The sequence below is a fragment of the Egretta garzetta genome, unplaced genomic scaffold (genome assembly GCF_000687185.1).
Source record: "Egretta garzetta isolate BGI_Z169 unplaced genomic scaffold, ASM68718v1 scaffold448, whole genome shotgun sequence".
Lineage (NCBI taxonomy): Eukaryota > Metazoa > Chordata > Aves > Pelecaniformes > Ardeidae > Egretta > Egretta garzetta.
Window position 1 is genome coordinate 2,588,001 of NW_009260497.1, and position 15,480 is coordinate 2,603,480.

Genomic DNA, 15,480 nt, shown 5'->3' on the forward strand with positions numbered 1-15,480 from the left:
TGCTCAATCTCACTGTCTGTGTCACTGATGAAGATATTAAACAGCACTGGTCCCAGTACGGACCCCTGAGGGACATCACTTGTCACTGGCCTCCATCTGGACATCAAGGTGTTGACCACTGCCCTCCGGATGCGACCATCCAACCAATTCCTCATCCACTGAACAGTCCAGCCATCAAATCCATAGCTCCCCATTTTAGAGAGAAAGATGTTGTGGGGGGCTGTGTCAAGGGCTTTGCAGAAGTCCAGATAGATAAAGTCCATTGGCTTTCCCTTGTAACTGTTGTTGTCACACCATCATAGAAAGCCACAAGGGTTTTCAGGATGCTTCCTTGCCTCTTCTCTCGTGGTAGCCTAAAGATGAATCTTCCTTTTGCATGCCAGTTCCACACTAAGTACTTCAGATTAATGAAATATAAACATGCTTGAAGACCATATACAAAGGGTCAGAACATGCACGGCTCTGACCGCGTGACGTGCGCCCCCCAGAAATGCAGAGCTATCCAGCGCAGCAGCCCTAGGCAAGCTGGCCAGAGCAGGGCATCCGCAGAAGCAACGCCCTCCGAATTTACAGTCCTGCTGTAAAATCCTCAGCTATTAACAGTTAGCTCGAGAATCCAAGGCCAAGGACACAGCCTGGTGCTCTTAGTCTGTGACAGCCGCAGGGGTCGTTGAAGTTGTTTCACAGGAAGCTGAGCCCTAAATTATTCTGGAATATCAAAACAAAGATCAAACACCCTGTCACTCTCTCCCGGGATGAAACACGATTCACTGGAGCAAACAATGACCCTTAAAGCACTACCTAACAACAAGTAGCTTCATACTACACTAACATAATAATTAGGGAACAGCGGGTTTGGTGAGAGCTGCCGAAAAAGCAAGATCCCGGAGGTAAGAGTTTGGCAGCTCCAGGAACGCCCATAAGGAAATGCACTGTACCAACACACTGCAAGCCTACAATACTTAATGACCGTATTTTACGTAGGTTTGTCAATGTGTTCTCTTTCAACCACATCTGCACTTCTTCATATTTAAAACACATCACCACAAATTCACATTGCCAGGGTTGATTATGATAAAGAATTGTAACAAAAAAAGTGTATTTTAGCATTTTTTATTATAGCCTTGGCTAATGGCAGTACATAAACTGGAATATAACAGATTCTTGTACCAAGGGCAAGTCATTTTTGCTACCAACTATAAAGCTCTGCAAATTCAGAAGTATCTTGACTCCTCAAATAAAAAAACATAACAATGCTGTAACAGAAGAAGAATCGGGGCCAGTTCAGCAAGCCACCAAACATCGTCTGACTTTTGTCTCCCCATCTTGCTTCTACCCAAGTCTTTCTCCTACCAGTAGCTGAGTTTGTCTGCAACTGACTCCGAGAAGGGCAGCCTCACTTTCCATGTCTTGCCATGAAACCATTAATTGCAAGACCTCGATGGGAATGGTGAAGGGGAAAGGACTTGGGAAGAAACAGCATCAGCTGTCTTTAAGTATTTCAGGTAAGATGGCAAGTGCCATAAACTTGCTTCTTCCTGTTAAAAACCAAAACAAACCACATAGGAAAATATTTCTCCTGCTAGAATTTGTAGATCAAAAAATATTATTTGCCTAAGAATCAGACAGAATACTTTATCCCGATCAAATACTTTAATAGATACATGGTATTTCAAAGAATAAGACACTGCCTATGATAATTTCACAGGTCGTGACCGAATGGCACTACACGCATGGACAACCTGCTTTTCTTCCCGTGTTAGAAAATACAAGAAAAACCTATCAAACCAAGGTATGCGGAGATCGCTACTTGTGCAGCCAGCCCCCCTGTGCAGGCATTTTAGACTTCACAGTTTTTCTTCAAGCACGGGTTCACAGCACTGCTGCAGCCTACCATGTCCTGCCAAGCCTATGGGTGAACACACCAGCATCCCAGAGTCGCCCTCCTCGGCAAAGCATGCAGCGTTGGAAGCATGCCATGCTCAGAACACCTCACAGAGAGATACCAGACAAATGGCTTAAAAGTGGACAAATGCTGCATTATCAGGGGAAAAAAATAAAATCCAGATGTGGGGCAACTGAAGAACAGCACAGGACTTCACAAAGTATTCAACGACCGAGGTTCACAGTAAGTTCTTTCGGTAAATTGATGACAACTGATTCACAAAAATAGATCCAAAGATAGAGAGCTAAGCAAGGCGGCACACTTTCTGACAATCCTGCCACCTCACTTTGTTCCCACACGTTCTTTCGGAAAAGCAAGAACTCAGAAGTGCGTGCTTTCCCATCGAAGTTTGATATGTAAATATTGACAAAAATGGGACTGAACACTTCTGTGCAGTTCCAACACCCAAAAAGGTTCTCGTTTTCACTTTTGTCAAGGTTAGGGAAGGTCACATGAGTTCTGTAGAACTCTGACAGTCATTGCTTTTGAGGAGGAAACCAGAGACCTCGCAAAGGCTACGATGCAGGACTTGACTGCACATTTTTAGAAAGCTTCAAATACAAAAAAACTCATCAACAGTAGTTTTAGGCAGGTAAAAATGCCAGTTGCTTAGCATGTTTATATTTAATCTAGCCACTTGAGTACCACTGGAATTACACATTAGCTGTAGAAATCCTATCAATTTTTTCAAAGAAACATTAAAAAAACATAATTATAAAAGTCACAGCTGCACCTGAGCTCAAAGAAGAGAGGAAAGTTGCAGTTCAATGTATTTATTAGCTGTTCAGATGACAAGGTTTTGCACCAGATCAGATCAGGAAGTCTGATTGCTGGCTTCATCAGAAGCAGCAGAAAAACCAACCCCAGTGTATTTCTGCTTCCCCTGCCAGCTACCACCGAGGCAGCAGCACACTGTAGCTGTCTCTACGGACTGCAGACACAGTACCAGGCAGGATGTGTAGTAGAAGCCAAGCTAAACCACACCAGTCTCCTTTACTATCAGTGTTAAGAAAAGTGACCTCGGCCTAAAAACCAAAGGCGTCACTTATCAGAGCCACTTCTGAAGCAGAACTGCCAACTCCATCCCGGAGCAGGGCCTTAAGATACAGTTTGCATTGATCCTGCCAGGCACAGGTCCCTTAAAAAAAAAAAAGTGTGCTAGTATGTATTTTATACTACAAGTAACAGTTTGCAATGCCCTAAAAATTGCATGAAAATACTCACTAGGAATTCTAGAATTCTGTACGCATTTGGATATATGAAACACCCGTGCATAGAAAATTGCTCTTTGAGGTTTACCTCGTTTAACGGTATCAGCATTATTCAAGTTTATTTGGCTACAGTAATGCCAGAAAATAGTAGGATTGATTTGTGCTAACCGACAAGCTCTTAAGAACTTTCTGCAATACAGTAAGAGATTTCAGGCAGACAATAAAGAACGTACGGCCCTCGAGGTTCAATCTGAGGGAAGTAACACCCGTCATATAAAATACAGTGAGCCTCTTAAAGAGGCATTTCCTCTTATTTCTCTTGTTAAGACACATGGCATGCTTTAATTTTGATACTTGCAGAGGCCAAGGAAATCACCTGTGCTGAGCAGAGACAGAAAAAGGGCTGATGGTCTCACAGACACACACACCTGTAAACACCGTGAAACCCGGGCAATTAACCTTGCAGGGCCCCCTAGTGAGGTGGCTGTTAGATGCCACTGAACAAGGTATCGCCGACAGCTGTTTATTTCTAAGTGTAAAACGAAGTTAAAAGCAGGGAGCTCATAAGCCACATTAAAAAGAATAATTACCTAACGCCCTATCAGGCTAGAAAAGTTTCAATGTCTATTTTGTATCCCTAATACAATGGGAAATTGAAAACAAGCTCAACGTAAGAATTACTAAAGAACAACAAAGTCAAATGTGTATAACATATAAAATACCGACTGACTACATGTTATGAAGTATGTATCACAAGAGTTACCACAATGCATTTCCACATTAAAACTCCAAAGCAAACTCCAAGTCACATGCCAATCAAAAGGCGTCCTTTCCGGTAGAGCACCGCCGCAATCCAACTCCAGAAGGTCTCCTTTAAGTCAGGGTAATCTAAAAACACGACAGGAAAATACAATTTAAGATCAGCTATCTTCTGACAGTTAGAAACCTGAAGAAACTGCAAACATTTTAAAAGTCACAGCAAGACATTTACTTCAACATGAGTTTGCGAATCACCCGATCACACAATTTCAAAGACTGCTTCCACAATTACTGCCAGCATGTATTGTATTGACTTCCTGGAAAATTTGAATATATGCATATATACACCACCACCCCAACACCAGGCTAATATTTAGTTTGGTTCCAAGCCATTTCACATAACAAACAGTAGTTACACCTCAGAAATTAAAACTAAGATTGAAACCTATGCAACCCCATCTTGTAAATATTTTTCCAAACCTTCTTAATACCAACCACAGTAACAAGCAGTTAAAAGAAACCCCTCAAAGTGGCTGTTTGAACACCTTACCGAAGGCTTTACACGTGGTGCCCATGAACCGCACTGCCATCTCCTTCGCCGCTTTGCATCTGCATCTGCATCTGTGCCTGCATTCTCGCAATCATCTCCTGCATGCGACGAAGCTGGACAAGTAGCACAGAAGAACCCTTTAGCCCAATCTCACCTCGGAGCATGACTCTGCTACCACCGCACTATTAATTATTCATATCAAAGAGGTAACAGATATCTGCATTGTCTTTATCTGACGGGTAACAATCTCAGGCTATGGCATCTTCATCCATTAAGAGACTGGTAATGTGCTGACTGAAATAAGCAGGCTTTGTTACTGTAATTTGGGACGACATTTTAAGCATCCCTAAATGGAAGTCTTTGCTTCCTCTGAAGTTAAACTCATAAAAACAATGGAGCTGAAGTGCTGACCAAACACTTAGAGTTACTAAAGCTTATCGCCAGGAGCCAAGCAGCTTGTTTACGTCCCTCCAAAGTACACCTCTATCTGTCATTACAAACAAAATTGTCAAGATTATTTCCCAACTCCCTCGCTAGTGATGTCTAGGTGGAAGTAGTGTTACAGGCAAATCAACCAAGGAGACATAAGCATTATTAAAAACATATGAAGCTCAATTTCAGAGCACTGCAATGTTTAAACACAGGGTAATGATGTAACTCAGCTACTAAGGTTAATTCGGCCATGTTGCGTGTGCAATACTTAGATTCTTTAATTGTACCCAACTCTGAGAGGCGGGAAGCCAGCCTCACTCCTGAAAAACACTTGGGTGTCTTTGCCTTTGCCCACCTACACTTTAAACTCAAACTAAACTGTTAAGGTTAACAATGAGAAGTTAAACTCCTGAAATATTTACATTGTTCTTTGAAACAATGACCCTTTCCGTTTTCACTCTGGTTACCTTTTGGGACATGGGTTGCCATGAAGACCGCTAGCAGAAGACGGAGCACCTGCTTGGGCTAGAGCAGTCCAGCCTAACTCAGCCTTCCTTCCCCCACCGGCTACTAGCAGATACATGGAAGAGTCTAACAGCCAGGTGCACACCCCAGTACTCCTGCCACACGCTCTCGAACTCTAGAAATCTGACGGCTCTGAATGTGCTAAACCAAAAATTCTACCTTTGTGTTTAGTGAGCACGTTCATGGAGAAAGTAAACCTCTCCTGTCCCTCAGCACATTTAAGCTTATCTGCATTCTTGCTATTCTTGCACAAAATTCCATGCTAACGAGTTCCACAACTTACAGACTATCTTGAAAGTATCTTTTTTTAATCTGAAATTGGCCACCTATGACCTCACTAAATGTGACCTTTCTTGCATAGTAGCTTCCCATTCACCCTGCCGTCTCTGACCATGTAAGGCCTTTACTATATCCTTCCCCTCTGCCATCTACTTCCCAACAAGAACATTAACCCATCTCCCCTTGTACAGGACCTGCTTCAGACCTCCGCTTCAGACTTTCTGCCCACTTTCTGCTATTCACTGCACTTTTCCTAGTCTTGGCTATATCCTTTTTGGGTTAGGGGGACAAGGAAAACAAGCATTAGAGCTACGGATTATGGATTTAGCATAGCGCGGAATGAGAACTTCTGTTTCATTCTTTATTCTTGACAGTTTCTACCATTGTGCCATCCTTTGCTGCAGAGCTGAACTGGCTTTTTCCCAGTCTGCAGTTGCTAACCGTGGAACCTTTACTCGGGTGAGGAGAGCTCTCCCTCCCCACACAACGTGCATGACCTCCATCGCCAATTAGTACAATGGAATCAGGCATTTTACCAGATTCTGCCTGTTCCAATAAATCAGTACCCTGAGATTCCTCTACACCTCTTCGCATTCTGTTTTGTTACTGCACATTGAATAACTTTGCGTTAGTAAATTCTGTCTTTCCCTTTACAAATCACCAAGATCATATAAATCATTTGACCTGAAGTAGTGATACAATAAAAATTCCCCCATCACAAGAGTATAGAGCTTTGTTATCTTACTTCAGCTTCTTTTTCAAGCAGAATCTGGTCTTTATTTACTTCTTCGTCTTCTATTTTCCTAAAATAAGATGAATATTGTTCAGTAACATGCGTATATTCCAGATTTTGAACTTCCAGAGAATGCTTTGTTGACAAAAATCAAGGCTCTCAGAACATATCTTACACGTCAGAGTTTCAGAATACAAATCTCATTGAAACACATCCTCCACATAGCTGCAATTCATGGTTTTATTTTTAAATTATTTTGAAGACATCAATCTATCCCTTACTCCTTCACAAAGTTACATCCAGGACAAGTATAAACCATTCCAGCTATGACTTTACAACAAGACAGATCTTTGTAGGTATCAATACAAGCCATTTCTGAACAGTACTCGAGCATAGCAATTTACCTGAGCATAACATTATCTCAACTGATTGCAGTCTGAGTACCAGACAGATAGAGCCAGTTCAGAAATGCTGCAAACACATACTCGATTCTTCTCTTTTGTTGGCGCAATAAATCAATACAACTAAATCAAAATGTAAGTTCAAGGTAATGCTGGGCAAGATGTTAACAAAAATCTGGAAGCAAGCTGTAAAATAACAAATGCTCTTAGAAATGTCTCTCGAGTCCTGGCTCTCTGCAGGCAGACCCTTCCTTTGATGCAATTCTAGCCCATCTCTAACTTCTTCAACCACGCTTGCTACCAAACATCTAAACGGCTCATAACCAAAACCGTAAGAGTAACCCAGCTGCTGTACCTGTCTGGAAACCTTCCAACTGGAAGAACTCTTTATCCTCTGCTCCACTTAAGACTTTGAAGTTTGATTATTTTTCTAGTATAGTCAACTTTTTTTTCCCCACAAGTCCAAAAGATGTGTAACATTAATGTACAGTACAAATACTACTCCTGCAAAATTAAGCAAAAACTTTCAATCAGTATCTCAGCAAACGCTTGCTTAATTGGGGTGTGCCTATTTTACATTGAGAAACCAAACATAAGAATATTTTTTATGTACTGTATTTTTAAGGTTGCCTATCCCTTTGCTAACAGATTTCTCCTATCCCGTGTTGCAATGGGGAAGATCTGCCAACAGATCTAATCACACAAGTGCCACCAAAAGTGCAAAGTGAACAAACTGATGCTTGTTGGAAGGTTAACAAAGAAATAGACTGTCAGTAAATCCTCCATGTCCAAAAGCCTCTGGGAACCTTAGTGAATACAGTCAGCCAGCGCCAGCTGCCAAGCACCGCCAGTGGGGTAGGTGCAAGTCTGAAATAAATTCACACGCAAACTACCCTTGCTTCCACTAAACTTAACTACGTTTCAGCAGCACTTCAGACAGGTGAAAACAAAGATATATAGGCCGCTTAACTAGACAAGATACAAAACCACGTTTTTGTTTCACAAGGAAAGATACCCCAACTGAACAGCAGCTTACTGTCACAGGTCCTTGGCAGCAGCAACCTTAAATCCTCTAAGAATTGGTAAACATTAATTCCGGATGACCTTAGGTTACATTACTTCTAAGACCTTTGTACATACCTGTTGGATAACAGGCACCAGAACTTGGCAAAAATATTTTTTTTTCAGCTTGAACTTCAGAAGACAGGATTGAAAAGTCAGGGGAGAAGAGCATGTCATCACGCCTGAAGGGCAAACCGGACCTGGAGGCCAGTGCTACAGGCAGAGACAAACTCCTCTTCCTGAAAACTAACAGGCGTGGGACAAAACCTGTGTGAACAGCATGATGGAAAAAGCTCTGCAAAATGTATCAAACCCACCGAAACATGTAATTATGAAACCCTCTAGTGGTTGACTTGAGAGAAGCAGCTGAAAAATCTAAACCAGGAAATACCCAGTTTTCAACAAGAACTCACAAACTCAGCTTTACAAATGCTGCTATTTTGGTTAAAAATGGGGTGTTCCGCCTGTCTCTCTTACCAGGGAAGCTGTGCCCTACCCACCTCAGCTCAAAACAGTGTTGAAAGACTGTGACTGCTATGCAAAGAAACTTATTTATTTATACCATTTGTAATAAAGCACTGTGGAAGGACTTGGGTTTCTCTTTCTAAAGACAGTCCAAATATTCCAGTAGTTAATTCTGAAAAATACTCCAACCTTTAACATATCAGCACTGACCTGACTTGCAGATTTTTGAAGACAGTATCTATTGCAGACACCTGCCCTACTTACTTACCTCAACCGTTCCAATCCACTCCGTTCAAGCCTTAAAACAAAACAGAGACCTAACTATACCCTTTTAACACCACAACTGTCTCTTTGGATTTACATAATACTTTTCCTTACACTCAGTGTAAGCTGGTTGACTGAACTTGGCGTTGACTGGAGCTACAGAGCTGTCTGTGATCTACCAAATCCTAGCAATGAAGTGGTAGGAGAGACAGAAAGACCAAAAAATGCATTCAGAAGAGGAAGTAACAGCATGTAACCGTAAGATAACAACCTGCCGCCTCGTTTGAGCCGCTCAGAGCGGAAGTTCTCATAGTGAAGATCCTGGGTCACCTCCTGGAGATCTTGCATATGGGTGCTGGAGGAAGAAAAATAATGAAAACATACGCATGTCACATCAGCTTGCCTAACCAACCCTCACATTCAGCACTGCATTGGGTCAATGTGTGCAGCACCTACACCCATTTAACATGCCAATTTGAAAGCTAATTTAAGTTAAATTGGTGTGACAAAGACACATAGAGAGACCACCTCAGACCCTGAAGCAGCCCTGACAGACACTGTCCTCCTGGGTGAGGTGTTTGATGAAGCAGTGCTGGGCAGGGGAAGCAGAGTAGCAAAGCCTGGAAAAAATCCACCAGTGGACTTTTGAAGTCTACTCCTTTGCAGATGTCCATCTACATAGAGATGTATTTAAATAAGCAAAAGGTATGAAGCAACCTGTTTGATGTTTCTGGGAACCTGAACAGCACTGTGTTCAACAAGAGAATGAGACAAAACATTATTTTCACAGAATAACTGAGTAATTCAGATTGGAAAGAACCTATGGATCCTACGTGGTCCAATCCCTGCCTAGGCCTAGGCCAGCTAAGTCAAGGCTGCTCATGGCCTTCTCCAGACAAATGCCGAATGTCTCCAAGGATTCTACAACTGCCCCAAACCCCTGTTACAGCGCTTGAGAATCTTCCTGGTGATTGTTTATTAAACTACCATTTAATTGGAGTTTTCAAACTTACATTAGCATGGTCCTCAGCTTCAGGAAGTCATTGTGTTCCGGATTCTCCACTTCAACTACACCCCATGGGTAGAGTCGGCCTCTAACTTTTTTACCTTTGGCTTCAATGAGTTGATTGGATCCCACTACACAAAATGGAATGCTGGCCTGAAAGCCAAAAATGCAAAAATCACTAATAATGAACCAGAACAAGTAACTCCAAGAACAACTCTTGTTGCATATTATGGGAATAACTTTGCAATGCTTTTAATCTGAAGCTGTAAAAAAAAAAAAAAAAAGTCAGTGACCATCATCTTTCACATGGACACGGTGACTCACTCAAGGTCTCATCACACTATGTATCTTGTTCTAAAGCCACCCAAGCAGTCCAAAAACATGCAGTGTATTAGCCACGTATGTGACCTATGAGGCCAGACATACCTTCAGGAGTCTGGTCTGCTCCTTAAAATCTTCATCCTCGTCTGATTCAGCATCTGGCAGGTGATAAATCTTGATGCCATGCTCTTCTATTTCATCCAGAATCTGAGATTTATAATATAAGAAATTGAGATAATACACATATAAAGTCAGCACTTTTAAAACTTAAGGTAAAAATAACTTAATCAGTTATACACAATCTCTTAAGAAATTTGAGCCTATCTTACTGATCCGAATGACTTGGCCAGTATTTGGTTTTAAACACCGTATTTCTTCATGATATTCAACAACTAATTGCCACAGGCTTTCAGACAAACAATAGTGTTCAAATAAGCACTGTCCTCTGTGGATTGCACATAAGAAATTGAGCTTTTTTAAAACTTCGCGATTTTTTTTAATTATAAAGCATTGACTCAGAAGTCACAATTGCTTTGAACAACCTAAAACTCCTTGCTCTTGCCTCCGAATTACTATTTGGGGGGTAGGTGGGGTAGTGTTTAAAAACCTAACTGAGCTATAGACACAACAAATATTTTTTCTGTCTTCATGACTGCTATGAATGGCATCTGCAGCTGGAATCCATTTGCCATAAACCCTAACTTCACTCTTAAAAAAAACAAATATAGTATTTCTGCAAAATTCTAGCACAATATGCATATCAAAATAAACTATACTTCTCTATTTTTATTACAGGTTGGGTAAGATAACTATAAGGATTTTCAGAACAACTGAAAAAAATCATAAAGTTTTAAATATAACAGCTAAGACTGGATCAAGCGCGTCTTCTGGCAACTTAATTCTAACACTTCCCTCTAAATTCCATAGCTGTTATTAACTCAGGATGGTTTGTTGCACTTTTGCCCCACTCTGCAAGTACAGCATCAAGTCCTGCAAGACCGAACGTGTTATGGGGTCTTGCCTATGGAAGAACGAACTGGAACGTATTAGAAGAGGGTGACGTAGGGGAAGAAAAACAACCCCCAAAATCAGAAAAATCTCTGAAAATCCTATTTTTCAATCATCAGAATTCTGACTGGATAAAATATATATATATATATATATGCACATTATAGATGCAGATACTGTCTCTGCTTTGGGACAGATTAAACAGGTAAAGAAGCAATTACCATTAGCAAATGCATTTAAATATTTTTCCAAAGTTTCAAAATTCCCTTATAACATAATTGTAAATTTAGCCAATCTGCCATTTTGCAGGCAGCATTTTAAGGACAATTTCTCAGTTAAATACACAATAAAAGATTTACAAGATATCAAACTACATATTAAATAACGTTACCCTGTGCATGAGATTCTGTTTTCCTTGGCTAGGACAGAGTAAGGTTGAACAAGGACGCCCCTCTCTCCAGCAACCATGCTGCTACAACCAAAGCATTTTTCTGCAAGCTAGAAAAACCCTTACCCTTTTCTTTAGTCTTTCTCGCTCTTTCAGAGAAAGCGTATCAGCTTTTGCAATCACAGGTACGATATTAACTTTGTTGTGTATGGCCTTCATAAACTCAACATCCAGAGGCTTAAGGCTAAAAGTAAAATATGGGAAAAGTTAAATTTATTTTTAATCTAAATTACCAATTACTTGTCACACCACTGTAGATCTCTCTCCTTACACAGAAAGAACATGCCAAATAAATTCCAGCAGTGCTAGTACTTCCTTAAATAATGGTGATCTGATTCTGAAAATTTAAGTCCACAGGCACAAACCAACTCCCCAAAGTAAAATAATTGAAAACATAAAATGACAGAGAAACACCTACCCGTGACCAAATGGTGAAATGAAATAGAAGCAGCAATGAACCCGGTTATCTATGATATGCCTTCTGTTCAAACCACTCTCATCATGCAGATAGCGCTCAAACTGCTCATCAATGTAAGAGATTATGGTCTTAAAACTGTAAAACAAATATGGATTCAAGAAATCATGCTTGTTCCCAAATAGTCAATAATTTTAGTGGCATTTCAAAGGTAGTATCAAAACACGGCCCTCCTCTGGAGCCACTCTAACGGGTCCCTGTCTGTCTTGTGCTGGGGCCCCAGAGCTGGATGCAGGTCCCACAGGAGCAGTGCAGAGGCAGGGGATCACCTCCCTTGACTACTGCCCCACTTCTTTTGGTGCGGCCCAGAATATGAATGGCTTTGGGGGATGCAAGCGCACATTTCCGGCTCACAGATAATTTTTTGTCCACCAGTATCCCCAAATTCTTCTCTGCAGGTCTTCTTTCAACCCACTCATCTCGCAGTCTCTATTGAGTATTTCCCCAACCCATGTGCAGGACCTTGCACTTGGCCTTGTTGAACTTCATGAGGTTTGCATGGGCCCACTCCTAAAGCCTATCGCAGACCCCTGGACGGCATTCCTTCCCTCTAGTTAATCAACTGCACCACTCCACTTGGTGTTATCTGCAAACTTGATGAGGGTGGACTCAGTTCCACTATGTCATTAATGAAGATATTAAATATTATTGGTCCCAGTATGGGACCCTTGAGGGACACCCCTTGTTACTGGTTTCCACTTTGACGACTGTATCTCTTTAGACCCAGCCATCCAGCCAATTACTACCCATCTAACAGTCCGTCCATCAAACCCTATCTCTCCAGTGTAGGGACAAGAATGTTATGGGGGACCATATGAAAGTCCTTACAGAAGTCCAGGTAGCTGCTATCAGTAGCTCTTCCTTTATCCACACTCCATCGTAGAAGGCTACCAGATCAGGCAGGCACAATTTGCCCTCGGTAAAGCCATATTGGCTGTGTCTAATCACCTCCCTGTCTTCCATATGTTTCAACGTATCTTCCAGAAGGATCTTATTGGACACAGAGGTGAGGCTGACTGGTCGGTAGTTCCCAAGGTCCTCCTTTTTACCCTTAAAAAGGTTTTTTTCAAAAAAAATGGGCGTGATGTTTTCCTTTTCCCAGTCACTGGGAACTTTGCCTGATTGCCAAGACTTTTGAGATATGATGGAGAGTGGCTTGGGAACTACACCTGTCATAGATAACCCAACAAGATGGGATGCAACTTGTTGCGTCCCATGGACTTAAGTACATTCAAGTTCCTCAGGTGGTCTCAAACCTGATCTTCACTTACAATGGGAGGGACTTCATTTCCCCAGTCCCTGCCTTGAGGTTCAGGGTCTTGAGAGATGTGGGAATAGGGATTACCATTGAAAACCGACCACCGTTTATCTCAAGATTATTTCTCAGTACATATTGTAACATAAATTTCTCAAAAATGCCCAATCAATCCAACCCAAAGATGATGAAAATGCACTTAAAAATGAAGCACAGAATCTGAGAATGCTCAAATGAATGTGGACAAGATCTAAAGGTGGATTTTTACTTGCACTAAAGACTAGATGAATTACTTTCTGAGTATTGTTGATTTGCTTGTGTCCCAGTGGTTCCACTGCTTTCTAACTACAAAAAAACTCAAGGTCACTGTTCACTTAAAAGTCTTCCAAACTTAAGAAAGTTAACGAAGAAAAAAAAAAAAAAAATTTGTGTCACTAATTTTAATTCAAGTTGTGTGGAAGTTATTGGTGCCTCTTTACATGTATCTGAATAAACTCGTAACACTTTATTAAGCTTCCACAAAATTAGGAACCATACCCACCTCTCCAAAAATCACACCTCAAATTCAGCACTTCACGTGACGCACAAAAAAAAGGTAAGAGAACGACTTAACAGCATAATAACTTTGAATCGCCTTTGGAAGGGAAGCGTTTAAAAGAGCTAGGGTTGCCACTTGGGCCATCCTACTTTGAACTGCGCATCATTATTAATAAAGCCCTGCTTCAATTATTAATTCCTAGGACAAATATGAAACAGATGTCAGCACTCATACATAGATCGATATATACTCTGTGTATGTACGTACCAATCTCGACAATTGATAGCATCCCCATACCCTGGTGTATCTACAACTGTCAGGCGTAGCTTCACACCCCTCTCTTCAATTTCAACTGTTGAGGCTTCAATCTGCACAGTGCGTTCAATCTTCTCTAAAAGACAATAAACTTGATCTTTTGAGAACAGAATTTATAAGACCATGTCATTTTGAGACAAGCTCAAAAGATTAATTGGCAGATGCAACTGTATAAATGTTATGCCACAAATTACCTTCTAAGGCCTGATAACAGCAAGGCTCAGTACTTAACTTCTTTGGATTTTGTTACAAGATTTTTTGAGATTTCATACTGTTGTTAAATAAAATGTAGAAACTAAGGCAAAAGGGACTGAGAAAAACTGTAGGTAATCAGCAGTTTGGAGGCCAATGCTAAATTATGCACAATGGATTTTTTTCCTAAGGTTGAAAGTGACACGGTAAATTATCAAAAGAAGTCATTCAGCAAGTAGCAAAGAGGAAAAAAAACAGCATCTTCCTCTGTTTTTCTTACAATATCCTTTTGCATTGGATTATTGTGCACCTTGGTTAACAGAATAAAAAAGGGACAAGGGCCTGAGGAAGAAAAGGACGTGAAGTTCACATTCGTTAAATATCAACCCAAAGCAAAGCAATCAAGTTGCAAGTCCAAGCAGGCATAGTTTAGAATGGCTGAGATACTTAACGCCTTCTTTGCCTCAGTCTTTAATGGCCCGATGAGTTATCCCCAGGGTACTCAGCCCCCCCAAGCTGGAAGACAGGGATGGAGAGTGGAATAAACCCCCACATAATCCAGGAGGAAGTAGTTTTCAACCTGCTATGCCACCTGGACATCCACAAGTCTATGGGGCCAAATGGGATCCACCCAAGAGCGCTGAAGGAGCTGGCACAGGAGCTTGCCAAGCCACTCTCTATCATTTACCAGCAGTCCTGGATAACAGGGGAGGTCCCAGATGACTGGAGGCTGGCAAACATGACGCCTATCTTCAAGAAGTAGGATCCGAGGAACTACAGACCTGTCAGCCTAACCTCGGTACCAGGAAGATTATGGACCGCTTCATTGTGAATGTGCTCACTGGGCATATGGAGGACAATCAGGGCCCAGCCAGCATGGGTTCATGAAAGGCAGGTCCTGCCTGACCAACCTGATTTCCTTCTATGACCAGGTGATCTGCCCAGTGGACAAGGGAAAGGCTGTGGATGTTGTCTACCTGGACTTCAGCAAAGCATTTGACAATTTCCCACAGCGTTCTCCTGGAGAAGCTGGAGGCTTATGGCTTGGACAGGCGCACTCTTCACTGGGTAAAAAAATGGCGAGATGGCCGGGCCCAGAGAGTTGTGGCAAACGGAGTTAAATCCAGCTGGCAGCCGGTCACAAGCGGTGTCCCCCAGGGCTCAGTGTTGGCCCCAGTTCTGTTTAACATCTTTATCCATGATCTGGACAAGGGGATTGAGGGCACCCTCAGTCAGTTTGCAGATGACACCAAGCTGGGTGGGAGTGTGGATCTGCTGGAGGGGAGGAGGGCTCTG

General features: G+C 41.7%; 1 protein-coding gene across 1 annotated transcript in view; it reads right to left on the minus strand.

Moving 5' to 3' along the window:
* Nucleotides 1-1,140: 1,140 nt before the first annotated feature.
* The window catches only part of SEPTIN2 (septin 2), a 21,909-nt gene continuing 7,569 nt past the window's right edge, over nucleotides 1,141-15,480 (minus strand). The window contains exons 5-13 of the mRNA XM_009644451.2: nucleotides 13,945-14,068; nucleotides 11,828-11,962; nucleotides 11,476-11,593; nucleotides 10,059-10,160; nucleotides 9,640-9,785; nucleotides 8,898-8,981; nucleotides 6,447-6,504; nucleotides 4,466-4,578; nucleotides 1,141-4,044 (exon numbers count right to left, since the gene is read on the minus strand). Of these exons, the coding sequence (XP_009642746.1) occupies nucleotides 4,474-4,578; nucleotides 6,447-6,504; nucleotides 8,898-8,981; nucleotides 9,640-9,785; nucleotides 10,059-10,160; nucleotides 11,476-11,593; nucleotides 11,828-11,962; nucleotides 13,945-14,068 (872 nt within the window). The 3' untranslated portion in view covers nucleotides 1,141-4,044; nucleotides 4,466-4,473. The remainder of the gene's footprint in view (nucleotides 4,045-4,465; nucleotides 4,579-6,446; nucleotides 6,505-8,897; nucleotides 8,982-9,639; nucleotides 9,786-10,058; nucleotides 10,161-11,475; nucleotides 11,594-11,827; nucleotides 11,963-13,944; nucleotides 14,069-15,480) is intronic.